Raw genomic sequence first — 18,182 nt, 5'->3', positions numbered from 1 at the left:
TGCAGAGCACACACACACACATGATGTCCAGCCCCCGCAGAGCACACACACATGATGTCCAGCCCCTGCAGAGCGCGCACACACATGATGTCCAGCCCCCGCAGAGCACGCACACATGATGTCCAGCCCCCGCAGAGTGCGCACACACACATGATGTCCAGCCCCAGCAGAGCACGCACACACATGATGTCCAGCCCCTACAGAGCGCGCACACACGATGTCCAGCCCCTACAGAGCTCGCACACACATGATGTCCAGCCCCTACAGAGCGCGCACACACATGATGACCAGACCCTGCAGAGCGCGCACACACACATGATGTCCAGCCCCTGTAGAGCGCACACACACGATGTCCAGCCCCCGCAGAGCGCACACACACACACACACACGATGTCCAGCCCCCGCAGAGCACACACACACGATGTCCAGCCCCCGCAGAGCATGCACACATAATGTCCAGCCCCCGCAGAGCGCGCACACACACATGATGTCCAGCCCCCGCAGAGCACGCACACATGATGTCCAGCCCCTGCAGAGCGCACACACACATGATGTCCAGCCCCCGCAGAGCACGCACACATGATGTCCAGCCCCCGCAGAGTGCACACACACACATGATGTCCAGCCCCTACAGAGCGCACACACACATGATGACCAGCCCCTGCAGAGCACACACACATGATGTCCAGCCCCTGAAGAGCACACACACACATGATGTCCAGCCCCTGAAGAGCGCACACACACATGATGTCCAGCCACTGCAGAGCGCACACACATGATGTCCAGCCCCTGCAGTACACGTAATATTCCACGCCTGCAGAGCATGTACATGTGGTATCCCACCTCTGCAGAACGTTTACATGCGATATCCCATCCCTGAAGAGTATGCTCATGTGATTTTCCCACCCCTGCAGAGCATGTACATGTGATATTTCACCTTTGCAGAGCATTTACATGTGATAACCATCAGCAGGGACCCACCCCACGGATAGGAAGTGTCATGTGGGACATTTCTTGTGACACCTGTAATGTCCACCTGACATTCTGAGATATGATGGCCAAATGTGGTGAACAAGACAATAGGATGTTATTTATATGATGGTAGATCGGTGTCAGTATAAAATGATGGGATATGTATTATGACAGTAGTGTCAGCATCAGTAGTAGTAACCAGTGTCAGTATGTTAAACTCGGTAGAAGATTTTCTTTTTGAGTTGGCAGGTTGTCGTGGAGGCTTGGGTGGCAGTTGCTTTCATATGTTGGTTGCGGCTCCTGGTGACCTTCGTCCCAGAACACTACAGAGAACTGTAAACCAGTAACAGGATAGAATGTGAACAAACACCAATTCCTACTACATCGGGTCAAAGTGAACCATGAAACGTCACCCTGGATGGAAGGCCAGTTACCCAACACGGGAAAATGATGACAAAGCCTTCCTGTCAATCATTATATGGCCATCTATAAAGTGTCAGGAAAGCTCTACGTAGATTTATAGAAGATCGTACCAAGAGGGAAGATTTACTACAGCAGAGGAAATGGAAGAAAAGCGAGGCCATCAGCAAACCGATCTCTGGGGCCCTCCAAAAACGGAATACAACCAATAACAGAACAGAGGCGGTTTAGGTGAAGGAGTCTGGACTCTCCTGTTCTCTGTCACCTTCATTAACATCTTGACCTCTTGTGACTCCCCTATAACCCCTCCATGACCTTTCCTCTAACAATCTTTGACCCTATTTGTAGAATTCCATGACCCAGATATGCTAATACCCACACCCATTTGGTTGGGGCAGCATTATCAGAAATAGGTCTGGTGATTGGCCGGACTCTACGTGTGTCTGGTATTGTCAGCCACGTTTGACATTCCTATCCATACTTTCCCAGAACCCCACCTTCCCCTCTACTCACAAGGTTACAATGTCAGCATTGGCTTTTTCAATGGCAATGGAGAGGACATCCTTTCTTTCATTGTCCAAGGCGTTAATGTCAGCTCCTCTCTTCAGAAACAAACAAGCCAACCTGGTGGACATGACACAGAAAGAAGAGACACCATGAGAGGAGGCAGATGGCACCAGAGGTGGAGGAAGGGAGGTGATGAGGTAGGGCTGAGTGCCAGGGATGGAGACAAGAGACGAAGAGGTGATATGATAGGAATGGTGAGATGGAACACGTCAGTGGAAAGGACAGCATTAGATGAGAGATGGGAACCACCAATGGAAGAGAAGTGGCATGATCTCCAACAAAGATGAGACGGAACATGTCAGTGGAAAGGACAGCGTTAGATGAGAGATGGGAACCACCAATGGAAGAGAAGTGGCATGATCTCCAACAAAGACGAGATGGAACACGTCAGTGGAAAGGACAGCGTTAGATCAAAGATGGGAACCACCAATGGAAGAAAAGAGGCATGATCTCCAACAAAGATGAGATGGAACACGTCAGTGGAAAGGACAGCGTTAGATGATGGATGAGAACCACCAATGGAAGAGAAGTGGCATGATCTCCAACAAAGATGAGATGGAACACGTCAGTGGAAAGGACAGCATTAGATGAGAGATGGGAACCACCAATGGAAGAGAAGTGGCATGATCTCCAACAAAGATGAGATGGAACACGTCAGTGGAAAGGACAGCATTAGATGAGAGATGGGAACCACCAATGGAAGAGAAGTGGCATGATCTCCAAAAAAGATGAGATGGAACACGTCAGTGGAAAGGACAGCGTTAGATGAGAGATGGGAACCACCAATGGAAGAGAAGTGTCATGATCTCCAACAAAGATGAGATGGAACACGTCAGTGGAAAGGACAGCGTTAGATGAGAGATGGGAACCACCAATGGAAGAAAAGTGGCATGATCTCCAACAAAGATGAGACGGAACACGTCAGTGGAAAGGACAGCATTAGATGAGAGATGGGAACCACCAATGGAAGAGAAGTGGCATGATCTCCAACAAAGATGAGATGGAACACGTCAGTGGAAAGGACAGCGTTAGATGAGAGATGGGAACCACCAATGGAAGAGAAGTGGCATGATCTCCAACAAAGATGAGATGGAACACGTCAGTGGAAAGGACAGCGTTAGATGAGAGATGGGAACCACCAATGGAAGAGAAGTGGCATGATCTCCAACAAAGATGAGACGGAACACGTCAGTGGAAAGGACAGCGTTAGATGAGAGATGGGAACCACCAATGGAAGAAAAGTGGCATGATCTCCAACAAAGATGAGATGGAACACGTCAGTGGAAAGGACAGCGTTAGATGAGAGATGGGAACCACCAATGGAAGAAAAGTGGCATGATCTCCAACAAAGATGAGATGGAACACGTCAGTGGAAAGGACAACGTTAGATGAGAGATGGGAACCACCAATGGAAGAGAAGTGGCATGATCTTCAACAAAGATGAGATGGAACACGTCAGTGAAAAGGACAACGTTAGATGATGGATGAGAACCACCAATGGAAGAGAAGTGGCATGATCTCCAACAAAGATGAGATGGAACACGTCAGTGGAAAGGACAGCGTTAGATGAGAGATGGGAACCACCAATGGAAGAGAAGTGGCATGATCTTCAACAAAGATGAGATGGAACACGTCAGTGAAAAGGACAACGTTAGATGATGGATGAGAACCACCAATGGAAGAGAAGTGGCATGATCTCCAACAAAGATGAGATGGAACACGTCAGTGGAAAGGACAACGTTAGATGATGGATGAGAACCACCAATGGAAGAGAAGTGGCATGATCTCCAACAAAGATGAGATGGAACACGTCAGTGAAAAGGACAACGTTAGATGATGGATGAGAACCACCAATGGAAGAGAAGTGGCATGATCTCCAACAAAGATGAGATGGAACACGTCAGTGGAAAGGACAGCGTTAGATGAGAGATGGGAACCACCAATGGAAGAGAAGTGGCATGATCTCCAACAAAGATGAGACGGAACACGTCAGTGGAAAGGACAGCGTTAGATGATGGATGAGAACCACCAATGGAAGAGAAGTGGCATGATCTCCAACAAAGATGAGATGGAACACGTCAGTGGAAAGGACAGCGTTAGATGAGAGATGGGAACCACCAATGGAAGAGAAGTGGCATGATCTCCAACAAAGATGAGATGGAACACGTCAGTGAAAAGGACAACGTTAGATGAGAACCACCAATGGAAGAGAAGTGGCATGATCTCCAAAAAAGATGAGATGGAACACGTCAGTGGAAAGGACAGCGTTAGATGAGAGATGGGAACCACCAATGGAAGAAAAGTGGCATGATCTCCAACAAAGATGAGATGGAACACGTCAGTGGAAAGGACAACGTTAGATGAGAGATGGGAACCACCAATGGAAGAGAAGTGGCATGATCTTCAACAAAGATGAGATGGAACACGTCAGTGAAAAGGACAACGTTAGATGATGGATGAGAACCACCAATGGAAGAGAAGTGGCATGATCTCCAACAAAGATGAGATGGAACACGTCAGTGGAAAGGACAGCGTTAGATGAGAGATGGGAACCACCAATGGAAGAGAAGTGGCATGATCTCCAACAAAGATGAGACGGAACACGTCAGTGGAAAGGACAGCGTTAGATGAGAGATGGGAACCACCAATGGAAGAAAAGTGGCATGATCTCCAACAAAGATGAGATGGAACACGTCAGTGGAAAGGACAACGTTAGATGAGAGATGGGAACCACCAATGGAAGAGAAGTGGCATGATCTTCAACAAAGATGAGATGGAACACGTCAGTGAAAAGGACAACGTTAGATGATGGATGAGAACCACCAATGGAAGAGAAGTGGCATGATCTCCAACAAAGATGAGATGGAACACGTCAGTGGAAAGGACAGCGTTAGATGAGAGATGGGAACCACCAATGGAAGAGAAGTGGCATGATCTCCAACAAAGATGAGACAGAACACGTCAGTGGAAAGGACAGCGTTAGATGATGGATGAGAACCACCAATGGAAGAGAAGTGGCATGATCTCCAACAAAGATGAGATGGAACACGTCAGTGGAAAGGACAGCGTTAGATGAGAGATGGGAACCACCAATGGAAGAGAAGTGGCATGATCTCCAACAAAGATGAGACGGAACACGTCAGTGGAAAGGACAGCGTTAGATCAAGGATGGGAACCACCAATGGAAGAGAAGTGGCATGATCTCCAACAAAGATGAGACGGAACACGTCAGTGGAAAGATAAATCAGAGATGAAAGATGAGAACCATCAATGGAAGAAACAATGCAGGACATACAATGAAAGATGAGAGGGCGTGGTGAAAAGGACAATGTTAGATGATGGATGAGAACCATCAATGGAAGAGAAGTGGCATGACCCACAACAAATAATAAGAGACGTATCAGTGAAAAGGATGATCCGAGATGAAGGCTATAAACCATCAATGGAAGAAACAATCCAGAATTTACAAAGAAAGATGAGATAGGACGGGTCTGTGAAAAGGACAGGTTGAGGTGATGGAGTAGAACCATCAAACAGATGATGGAGGAAGTATAGTGAAAGATGAGATTTTGTCAGTGAAAAAAAACAGTCTGAGACGATGGGTGAGAACCATCAATGGAAGACACAAGGCATGACCCATAACGAAAGATGAGAGGGAACATATCCATGAAAATATCAATCTTAATGAAGAATGAGAACTATCCATGAAGGACATACAATAAATGATAAGAGGACATGGTGAAAAGGACAATGTTAGATGATGGATGAGAACCACAAATGGAAGAGAAGTGGCATGACCCACAACAAATAATAATAAGAGACAAATCAGTGAAAAGCTCAATCTGAGATGAAGGATGATAACCATCACTGGATGATATAATGTAGGATGTATAATAAAAGAAGAAATGGGACATCAAGGAAGATCTGGGATTATGGATGAGACCCATCAATGGAAGAGATGAGGAATGACACACAAAGAAAGATGAGAATGCATAAGATAGGGACAATGTTGGATGATGGATGAGAATGAGGAGGGCCTGACTCACAATGAAAGTTGACACAGGAGATGTTAGTGAAAGAACAATGTGAGATGAAGGATGAGAACCATCAATGGAAGGAACGATGCAGCATGAAAAATAAGAAATGAGATAGGACAGGTCCGTGACAAGGACAGGTTGAGGTGATGGATGAGAACTATCAAATAGATGATACATGAAGTACAGTGAAAGATGCGATAAGAGGTCAGTGAAAACCGCAATCGGAGATTATGGAGAACAACCACCATTAGAAGAGACAAGGCATGACCCACAATGAAATATGAAATGGAAAATGTCAGCAAAAAGATCAATCTGAGATGAAAGATGAGAACCATCAATGGAAGAAACAATGCAGGACATACAATGAAAGATGAGAGGGCGTGGTGAAAAGGACAACGTTAGATGATGGATGAGAACCATCAATGGAAGGAACAATCCAGGACATACAATGAAAGATGAGAGGGCGTGGTGAAAAGGACAATGTTAGATGATGGATGAGAACCATCAATGGAAGAGAAGTGGCGTGACCCACAACAAATAATAAGAGACGTATCAGTGAAAAGGATGATCTGAGATGAAGGATGAGAACCATCAATGGAAGAGAAGTGGCGTGACCCACAACAAATAATAAGAGACGTATCAGTGAAAAGGATGATCTGAGATGAAGGATGAGAACCATCAATGGAAGAAACAATGCAGGACGTACAATGAAAGATGAGATAGGACGGGTCTGTGAAAAGGACAGGTTGAGATGATGGAGTAGAACCATCAGATGATGGAGGAAGTACAGTGAAAGATTCGATTTTTGTCAGTAAAAAAAACGAACAATCTGAGATGATGGATGAGAACCACCAATGGAGGAGACGAGGCATGAACCACAATGAAAAATGAGATGGAGTGAGATGGACCATGTTAGTGAAAAGATCAATCTGAGAGGACATGGTGAAAGGGACAACGTTAGATAATGGATGAGAACCACCAATGGAAGAGACGAGGCATGACACACAATGAATAATAATGAGAGACATATCAGTGAAAAGATCAATCTGAGATGAAGGACTATAACCATAGATGGATGATACAATGCAGGACTTACAATAAAAGATGAGTTGGGACGTCAAGGAAGATCTGAGGTTATGGATGAGACCCATTAATGGAAGAGACGAGGAATGACGCACAAAGAAAAATGAGAATGGATAAGATAGGACATGTCAGTGCAAGGGACAATGTTAGATGATGGATGAGAAGCATCAATGGAAGAGACGAGGCATGACACACAATTAAAAATGACATGGGACACGTTAGTGAAAGAACGATGTGAGATGAAGGATGAGAACGGTCAATGGAAGAAACGATGCAGCATATACAATGAAAAGTTAGATAGGACAGGTCTGTGAAAATGATCAAGTTGAGGTGATGGATGAGAACCATCAACTAGATGATGGAGGAAGTACAGTGAAAGATTAGATAAGAGGTCAGTGAAAACCACAATCTGAGATGATGGATGAGAACCACCAATGGAAGAGACAAGACATGACACAATAAAAGAGGAGATAGATCAGGTCAGTGAAAAGATCAATCAGAAATGAAAGGTAACCCTTCAATAGAAGATACGACGCAGGACATACAATAAATGAGATAGGACATGGTGAAAAGGACAACATTAGATGATAGATGAGAATCATCAACGGAAGAGAAGTGGAATTATCCACAACAAATCATAAGAAGAAACATATCAGCGAAAAGGACAATCTGAGATGAAAGATGACAACCATCAACGGAAGGGACAATGCAGGACGTACAATGAAAGATGAGATGGGATGTCAGAAAAGATCGGAGACTATGGATGAGACCCATCAATGGAAGAGATGAGGAATGACACACAAAGAAAGATGACATGGGACATGTTAGTGAAAGAACGATGTGAGATGAAGGATGAGACCCATCAATGGAAGAGAAGTGGCATGACCCACAACAAACGGTAAAATTTATGCATGAAAGATGAGATAGGACGGGTCTGTGAAAAGGAAAAGTTGAGGTGATACATAAGAACTATCAAATAGATGATGGAGGACATGCAATGAAAGATGAGATAGGATGTCAGTGGTAACAACAATGTGACATTATGGATGAGAACCACCAATGGAAGAAACAATGTGGGACATACAATAAAAGATGAGAGGACATGGTGAAAAGGACAATGTAAGAGGGATGAGAAGCATCAATGGATGAGATGAGGTATGATACACAATGAATAATAAGAGACATCTCAGTAAAAGGACAATCTGAGATGAAGGATGAGATGAGAACCATCAATGGAAGATACAATGCAGGACAAACAATGAAAGATGAGATGAGACGTCAGTAAAGATCAGAGATTATGGATGAGACCCATCAATGGAAGAGATGAGGAATGACACGAAGAATGGATAAGATAGGACATGCCAATAAAAAGTACAATGTTAGGTGATGGATAAGAACCATCAATGGAAGAGACAAGGCATGACCCACAATGAATAATAAAAAAGGGACATATCAGTAAAAGGACGATCTTGAGATGAAGGATGAGATGTGAACCATCAATGGAAGAAGTAATGTAGAACGTACAATGAAAGAGGAGATAGAAAGTGAAGATCTGAGATTATGGATGAGACCCATCAACGTAAGAGATGAGGAATGACACAAACAGATGACAATGGATAAGCTATGACATGTCAATAAGGAGGACAATGATAGATGGTGGATGAGAACCAGCGAGGGAAGAGGTGAGGCATGACAAACAATGGAAGGACAACAAAAAGTGAGGCGGCACCAGCAACCCCCATGAGAGAAAAGTGGAACTGATGGTGACAAGGAAAGTGCTTTACCCCGTGTAGCCCTGCAGCGTGGCGTGATGGAGGGGTCCTCGACCATCTTTATCAGCATGATTGACACTTGCCCCATTCTGCAGAAGAAACTCACAGGCAACAAGAGAATCCTGAAAGCCACAAAGTTTGGTTGTCAGTGGAGGGCGACGTGATACAGAATACAGACAATACAGCAGATAAGTGACTGAAGGCACCTACAGAGAGCACAGCTCGGATAAGGGGCGTCCGCCCATCCTCATCACTGCGTACCCAGTTCACGTCCGCACCATGTGCCAAGGCATCCGCCATGGTGGGAAGATAGCGATGTTCAGCAGCACGGTATAGAAGTGCCCCAGGGTGTAGATTTCGCACGTCATTCTCATCCCCCATTCCAGACATGGCAGCTGTGTAGAGACACGATGGACAAATGAGACACGATGGACAGATGAGACACGGGAGACACGATGGACAGACGAGACGCGATGGACAGACGAGACGCGATGGACAGACGAGACGCGGTGGACAGACGAGACGCGGTGGACAGACGAGACACGGTGGACAGACGAGACACGGTGGACAGACGAGACACGATGGACAGACGAGACACGGTGGACAGACGAGACACGGTGGACAGACGAGACACGGTGGACAGACGAGACGCGATGGACAGACGAGACGCGGTGGACAGACGAGACACGGTGGACAGACGAGACACGGTGGACAGACGAGACACGGTGGACAGACGAGACACGGTGGACAGACGAGACACGGTGGACAGACGAGACACGGTGGACAGACGAGACACGGTGGACAGACGAGACACGGTGGACAGACGAGACACGGTGGACATACGAGACACGGTGGACAGACGAGACACGATGGACAAATGAGACACGATGGACAGATGAGACACGGGAGACACGATGGACAGACGAGACACGATGGACAAATGAGACACGATGGACAGATGAGACACGGGAGACACGATGGACAGACGAGACACGGTGGACAGACGAGACGCGATGGACAAATGAGACACGATGGACAGAGGAGACACGATGGACAGACGAGACACGATGGACAGACGAGACACGATGGACAGACGAGACACAATGGACAGACGAGACACGATGGACAGACGAGACACGATGGACAGAGGAGACACGATGGACAGACGAGACACGATGGACAGACGAGACACGATGGACAGACGAGACACGATGGACAGATGAGACACGATGGACAGATGACACTCGATGGACAGATGAGACACGATGGACAGATGAGACACGATGGACAGATGAGACACGATGGACAGATGAGACTCGATGGACAGATGAGACTCGATGGACAGATGAGACACGATTGAACGATAGACAGACGAGACCCGATGGACAGACGAGACGCGATGGACAGACGAGACGCGATGGACAGACGAGACGCGATGGACAGACGAGACGCGATGGACAGACGAGACGCGATGGACAGACGAGACGCGATGGACAGACGAGACGCGATGGACAGACGAGACGCGATGGACAGACGAGACGCGATGGACAGACGAGACGCGATGGACAGACGAGACGCGATGGACAGACGAGACGCGATGGACAGGCGAGACGCGATGGACAGGCGAGACGCGATGGACAGACGAGACACGATGGACAGACGAGACACGATGGACAGACGAGACACGACGGACAGACGAGACACGACGGACAGACGAGACACGATGGACAGACGAGACACGAGACACGATGGACAGACGAGACACGATGGACAGACGAGACACGATGGACAGATGAGACACGATGGACAGACGAAACGCGATGGACAGACGAGACGCGATGGACAGACGAGACGCGATGGACAGACGAGACGCGATGGACAGACGAGACTCGATGGACAGACGAGACACGATGGACAGATGAGACACGATGGACAGACGAAACGCGATGGACAGACGAGACGCGATGGACAGACGAGACGCGATGGACAGACGAGACGCGATGGACAGACGAGACTCGATGGACAGACGAGACACGATGGACAGATGAGACACGATGGACAGATGAGACACGATGGACAGACGAGACACGATGGACAGATGAGAGGGGCTCATGGCACAGAATTCTGTTCTACTCATAGTGGGGGCATTTCATGAGCTGTACAAACACAACATCTATGTCTATAGAGGGAGGAGCCATTGAGCAGGAACTTACCATTGGGCGGGGGAGGAGCCGTCCCTGGCTTTGGTTTCAGGTGAGGTTTAGGGGGCCTGTGCAGTCGGCTGATTGGTCGGTTAAGCTCAGGCTCCACCTCTCTGTTGGCATTTTTGAGACTTCCATCCACCCGGCTGCCTTCTTTCTCCATGCTGCTGGGTGGCCACTTGCTGGACATGGCAGAGGGTCTGACCTCCAGGGTCCTGCTCTCCGGGTTGCTGATTGGACGGGCGGGCGCGTTACCGTGATGATGCGGGTTGCTGCGCAGAGCCATCTGGGGAAGTTTGGTGATGAATTTCTTCTCCACGTATTTTGCTCTGATCCAGATTTCCTTCTCGCTGCTGGAATCAGAAATTCACAAGTGGTTATGTTGAGTGGTCACCCAGTTATTCCTGACTTTCTGGAGGTTCATAGATGGTCTATGGACAGGAGAACTACAGTGGATTCATACCATGGCTCAATGACAATCAGAACCCTAAAGAACGAGAACAAAGAGTCTTGTATGCAACAAGTGCTATCCCAATACAGAGGAAATAAAACCTACAGCCATTGGTTGGTCCCGGTATTATGACATTTCTCACAAAATAGACTCTTATAAAGGGTCAAATTGTTGAAATAAAGTCCCATCTACAGCTATTTAGAGACACAGACCAGACAAAAGGACATGGAATCAGCGTACAAAGACTAAGTAGCCCGCTCAGCGTAAGTCAATTATCATACGAGAAGACTGAGAAGGATGGTATCAGTGGCGTAACTAGAACCTTCAGGGCCCCCGATGCAAGAAACCATGAAGGGCCCTCCTGAACCCCAGCCAGGGCCCTTCCTTCCGAGTCCGGCGGTGGAACTCCAGGGCCGTGGTCACAGGTATGACCTTTGGGAGCCCTGTAGTTCCACCACTGGTATCAGTAGTCTTTTTTTATATTATTTTATTTTTAGGTGCCCCATTGGGGGGGACTGTCCCTAGGCAGGATGGGGTCCCCGTCCCCAGAAGAGATGAGGTCCTTTTCTCCAAGGCAGATGATGTTACTGCTCCCGGGTGAGAAGGGGTCCCTGTCCCCAGAAGAGATGAGGTCCTTTTCTCCAGGGCAGATGAAGTTACTGCTCCCGGGTGAGAAGGGGTCCCTGTCCCCAGAAGAGATGAGGTCCTTTTCTCCAAGGCAGATGACGTTACTGCCCCCAGGTGAGAAGGGGTCCCTGTCCCCAGAAGAGATGAGGTCCTTTTCTCCAGGGCAGATGAAGTTACTGCTCCCGGGTGAGAAGGGGTCCCTGTCCCCAGAAGAGATGAGGTCCTTTTCTCCAGGGCAGATGAAGTTACTGCTCCCGGGTGAGAAGGGGTCCCTGTCCCCAGAAGAGATGAGGTCCTTTTCTCCAGGGCAGATGAAGTTACTGCCCCCAGGTGAGAAGGGGTCCCTGTCCCCAGAAGAGATGAGGTCCTTTTCTCCAGGGCAGATGAAGTTACTGCTCCCGGGTGAGAAGGGGTCCCTGTCCCCAGAAGAGATGAGGTCCTTTGCTCCAGGGCAGATGAAGTTACTGCCCCCAGGTGAGAAGGGGTCCCTGTCCCCAGAAGAGATGAGGTCCTTTTCTCCAGGGCAGATGAAGTTACTGCTCCAGGGTGAGAAGGGGTCCCTGTCCCCAGAAGAGATGAGGTCCTTTGCTCCAGGGCAGATGAAGTTACTGCCCCCAGGTGAGAAGGGGTCCCTGTCCCCAGAAGAGATGAGGTCCTTTTCTCCAGGGCAGATGAAGTTACTGCTCCCGGGTGAGAAGGGGTCCCTGTCCCCAGAAGAGATGAGGTCCTTTTCTCCAGGGCAGATGAAGTTACTGCCCCCAGGTGAGAAGGGGTCCCTGTCCCCAGAAGAGACGAGGTCCTTTTCTCCAGGGCAGATGAAGTTACTGCCCCCGGGTGAGAAGAGGTCCCTGTCCCCAGGGGAGGTGGGGGTCCCTGTCCCCACGTGAGAAGGGGCCCCTGTCCCCAGAAGAGATGAAGTCCTTTTCTCCAGGGCAGATGAAGTTACTGCCCCCGGGTGAGAAGGGGTCCCTGTCCCCAGGGGAGGTGGGGGTCCCTGTCCCCACATGAGAAGGGGTCCCTGTCCCCAGAAGAGATGAAGTCCTTTTCTCCAGGGCAGATGAAGTTACTGCCCCCGGGTGAGAAAGGGTCCCTGCCCCCAGGGGAGGTGGGGGTCCCTGTCCCCACGTGAGAAGGGGTCCCTGTCCCCAGGGGGAGATGTAGGGGGTATGTAATGGTGTGTGGAGGATGGGGTCCTCTCACTCACCATGACCAAGCTGTAGGCCGCGCACTCATCCATGTTGGCCTGGGCTCCATCCAGTGTGCTGGACGGGTGATCAGCATATCTCCCAGAAAGACCTTTCATCATCTGTGTATGACGGGGGAGGAGGAGGGCTGGCAGACAAGCCTGCAGTGTCCTCCGGGGGGCTCTCATAGGGCTGCACTGCATCTGTGTGCTTAAAGTTTGTTTACCCAGGAGAAGTATGCAGTGCAGTGTGGGCCGGACTCAGCGGGGGCGGGACTCTGGCTGGGGAGAACAGACATCGGACTGAGCGGCAATGCATGGAGCAGGAGAGGGGTACTCTGAGGAGCCGGCCGAGGACACAGGTCATGGGAGGAATGCACAACTAAAAAGCAGCCAGTGCGATAGTCTAGCATGGAGCTCTGCTAGTCACCCTCCACCTCCAGCCACCCGTGTGCATGGTGCACTGGTACCCCTAGCTGCCTATGCTGCTGCCGGCCATATGTAGAGGGGGCTGCATGGGCCCCCAGCATCACAGGGCCCGGTTGCGGTCGCGACTGCTGCACCCCCTATAGTTACGCCCCTGGATGGAACCCATATGAGGTCATGAGGTGAAGGCTACAGATTACACAAGGTCCTAAGTGGGAGTTGGAGACCATATGATGTCATAAAGGAACGATAAAGACGAGGGGGTAAGCCTATGATGTCAGAAATGAAGGATAAAGACGAGGGGGTAAGCCTATGATGTCATAAATGAAGGATAAAGATGAGGGGGTAAGCCTATGATGTCATAAAGGAACGATAAAGATGAGGGGGTAAGCCTATGATGTCATAAATGAAGGATAAAGACGAGGGGGTAAGCCTATGATGTCATAAATGAAGGATAAAGACGAGGGGGTAAGCCTATGATGTCATAAATGAAGGATAAAGATGAGGGGGTAAGCCTATGATGTCATAAAGGAAGGATAAAGACGAGGGGGTAAGCCTATGATGTCACGGGGTGAAAGCTGAAGAGGATACAACGGATTGGGGAAGAGCGGAGTGTTGACATCACCGTGTGCTGGAAGATGTTGGTTTCTTTATGTTCATCTCATCGATTCGCGCCTCGTAGATGGAATTGATAATGTTGTTCCCAAGTTCACACATGAGCTGTAATGAAAGACAAATAAATGTTCAATATTCCCAGATAATAAAACATCAGATTTCCCCGCATTGACCTGACTATTGGGCTTCATGGCCCAGTCTTGTCAGAACCGGCCAGCAGAACACATTATACAATCCATAACAGCAATTCCATATACTCGTAAAACGACCAACAAGTATGAGCAACAACTCCCGACCCCCCCGTCCATAGCACTGAATCACTGAGCCAACCAGTCCCCGTTAATATGCAACATCTCAGGTATCACCCCAGACTAAACCTTTCCCACCAAAAACCGAAGACCATCTCCAATCCCAAGCCCACCTCACCCAACAACGCCCCAAAGCCATTACCTTAACAAGCTCTGGCTCCCAGGTGTCAAGTGTTAGTGATCGGACCTTGGAGAAATGGACGCCCAGGCTCCTGTGAGAGAGAAGATGTTATTGGGTAGGGGGGATCAGGAGACAATTGGGGCTCATCCTTACCTCTGACCAAGATTAGTCAATGATTCCAAAGGATCTTCTACTGAGGAGGGGTCAATGTATTGGATCACCTCCATTGTAAGCAACGTATGGATCCAATGTCTGGACCAATACCGAAGAGCACACCATAAAAATTCACCACATGACCAAATAAACTATATATAGTGTAGCAAAAGTGAGTGCTCAATACCAATATCAGCAGGAACCTGATGTGTACAGTCTGGAGGAAAGAAGGGAAAGGATGGACTGAAACCTTTAGGTTGATGCTTGGAACAGACTTCCATTGGAACGTAGTGCGTCAGTAAACAGTAGGCGAGTGCAAACATGCTTGGGACAAACGTAGATCTATACTCAAAAAGTGTTTGAGCCACCTCCATTGTCAGCAATCGGACAGGCCGTCAAGGTGTCAGTAAGAGGTTGGGTCATCCCAGTGTAGCTGTTCATGTCATCTAGTTGTCAATAAGCGATCAGGTCATCTCAGTATGAGTCAGAGGTTTGGATCATCCCAGTGTCAGTAACTGTTTAGGTCATCTAGTTGTCAGTAAGCGGTTGGGTCATCACAGTGTAAAAGAGAGATCAGGTCAACCTGGTGTCAGTAAGCAGTTGGATTAATTCATTGTCAGTAAGTAGCTGGGTTGTCTCAGTGTCCGTAAGAGGTCAGGTCATGGCAGTGTTAATAATTGTTTGTGTCCTCTCAGTGTCAGTACATGGTTGGGTGATAGTTCTGGTTGTCAGTAAGTGGCTGGATCATCCTGGTGAAGGAAAGAGGTCAGATGATCTTGGTGTTAGTAAGCAGTTGAGTCAACCCATTGTCAGTAAGTGGACAAGAATCCCAGTGTCAGTAAGTCGTTTTGGTCAGATTTGTGTTAGTAAGCAGTTAGGTTGTCCTGGTGTAAGAAAGAGGTTGAGTCATCCTGGTGTCAGTAAGATGTTGGGTCATCACAATGTTATCTGGTTGTCAGTAGGCGGCTGGATCATCTTGGTGTAAGAAAGAGGTCTGGTCATCCTGGTGTCAGTTAGCAGTCAAGTCAAGGCAACCCATTGTCAGTAATTATCCTGGTCTAAGAAAAATGTGGCGTCATCCTGTAGTCAGTAAGTGGTCTGGTCATCCTGGTGTCAGTAGGCGACTAGCTCATCCTGATGTCAGTAAGCAGTCAGGTCATCCCTGTGTCAGTAAGTGGTTGGGTCATCCAAGTCAGTAAGTGGTCAGATTATCGCAGTGTCAGTAAGTAGCTGAGTCTCTCAGGTGTCAATAGGAGGGGTCAGGTCCTCTAGGGTCCTCTCACCTGTGAATTCCGCTACACTCGATACACAGGGTCACCCCTAGATTGATGCTCGCCCATTCTGGCTCCGCGGCTCGGCAGTCACAGCAGGCCGCATTTCCGGCTACTCTCAGTATGGCATCCTGTGCGCCGGGCACTCCACCCTTCTGCGGTGCCGGAGCCTCAGCTGGTGAACGGGGCAATCTCTGAGAAGAGAAGGACGTCACACAACTACACATGGTTACACGCCCCACTTACTGTACAACCTCGTTGCATCACTCACAAAACTTCCGCTGTCCCTCTTGTTTTCGCTGTACGCCGTGGTGATGCTCCTCTGAACCGCGCTCACCCACAGCTGCAGGACACGCTCAGACTCTGCCTGCAGCATGCAGGACCTGCAACACAGATAGCAACAGCACTGGAACCAGGACAGGCAAGTACCAAAATACATATAATAACGACCCATCTGTGACCTCATCAGGTTGTTGTCACATGTATAAAAATCTACATCCAGGCATGGTGGACGGCAAACAATAGACCGTGAGAGAACAGCACCCTCAGATCTCCCGTCCCACCATACAAGAGCCTCTGGAAGTCCAACTACTCACTTTGATGGCGACACAACCTCAAAGCAAAACCGCCGGTCGGCATCGGGGCACAATTTGACAGCGCAGAGCCGGAGGTCCACGATAACAACCGTCACAGCCTCCTGGGGGGGGGGGGAGAATCGCACAGGTTTCAGAAATTTACACATCTGTATATCAACACAGAGGATGGCAGAAGCTACTGAATGCCCGGGAAACAGAGGTCCCACCAAACACCCGGGATCACCAGATATCAGAGATGGCATCACCCTTCAGAGGGTGATCTCCCAAATCCTCATCACTTCTGCCAATAGTTATATTATATTGGAGCTACACCAAGGGAATTGGCTCCCAGGTATAGACAACCTGGACTCAGAAGGTGAGTTCACAAGAAGTCCATCATACAGAAAATGTTTGCAGAATTCAATCCTTAATCTGCTTGCCCTCTTCCTTCACCACACCAAATTTTATTGATTGAATTAGCAATTCAGAAAGTTAATTACATTAAGTCAATTCATCATTAACAATAAAGTTTTCATCAAACTGAATGGCGTTCTGTGGTTGTGTATTGGTCTGGCAACTAAATAATAAAACCTAGATTATGGTTGGGCAGCATTGAGGAGTAGGAAAAGTATTAAGAGCTGAGGGTTACAATCAAAGGTAAAATGTACCATAATCAACTATCTGAGGATAAAAGAAGAAAGAACAGTTTGTACAGTTTTGACTCAGGAGTAAAACTTTTTGTTGCTCGTGTTTTTACCAAACAGCACAATGGGCTGATCTCAAATCTTACACTAAAGTCCAAGAAAGACCTCAAATTCTTCACCGAAATCCATGGAAGAGCGCAAGTCCTTCACTGCAGACCAGGAAAGACCTCACATAATTTACTACATTCCAAGGAACACCTCTAAGCTTTCATTAGGAGTTCAGGAAAGACCTTAAATCACTCAATGGAGTTCAAGAAAGTTCTTAAATCTTTCAATGGAAACCATGGAAGACCTCATATCCCTTTACTGGAATCCATGAATGATCTCATTCTTTTAATAAAGTCCAAAGAAGACCTCAAATCTTTCATCGGAGTCCAAGAAGGACCTCAAATCTTTCACTGAAATCCTTGGAGGGCCTCAAGTCTTTCATTGGAGTCCAAGTGAGACCTCAACATTTTCACTGAAATCCTTGGAAGGCCTCAAGTCTTTCATTGGAGTCCAAGTGAGACCTCAACATTTTCACTGAAATCCTTGGAAGGCCTCAAGTCTTTCATTGGAGTCCAAGTGAGACCTCAAAATGTTCACTGAAATCCCCTGAAATCAATAACTGGAGTTCAAGAAAGTTCTCAAATCTTCCAATGGAATTCATGGAAGATTCAAATAATTTACTGGAATCCATGAATGATCTCATTCTTT

General features: G+C 48.0%; 1 protein-coding gene across 1 annotated transcript in view; it reads right to left on the bottom strand.

Moving 5' to 3' along the window:
• The window catches only part of LOC143962449 (arf-GAP with coiled-coil, ANK repeat and PH domain-containing protein 1-like), a gene marked incomplete at its 5' end in the record, with an annotated part of 56,023 nt that overhangs the window by 14,431 nt on the left and 23,410 nt on the right, over positions 1 to 18,182 (bottom strand). Inside the window, 9 exon segments of the mRNA XM_077471721.1 lie at positions 1,906 to 2,016; positions 8,864 to 8,973; positions 9,062 to 9,246; positions 11,065 to 11,405; positions 14,365 to 14,459; positions 14,805 to 14,874; positions 16,220 to 16,401; positions 16,479 to 16,590; positions 16,804 to 16,904. Of these exon segments, the coding sequence (XP_077327847.1) occupies positions 1,906 to 2,016; positions 8,864 to 8,973; positions 9,062 to 9,246; positions 11,065 to 11,405; positions 14,365 to 14,459; positions 14,805 to 14,874; positions 16,220 to 16,401; positions 16,479 to 16,590; positions 16,804 to 16,904 (1,307 nt within the window).

The sequence above is a fragment of the Lithobates pipiens genome, unplaced genomic scaffold, assembly GCF_037356315.1.
Source record: "Lithobates pipiens isolate NorthernLeopardFrog02 unplaced genomic scaffold, aLitPip1_a1.2 Scaffold_8, whole genome shotgun sequence".
NCBI classification, from domain to species: domain Eukaryota; kingdom Metazoa; phylum Chordata; class Amphibia; order Anura; family Ranidae; genus Lithobates; species Lithobates pipiens.
Note: the sequence above shows the minus strand (reverse complement) of the source record. Positions and strands in the feature narration are given on the sequence as shown.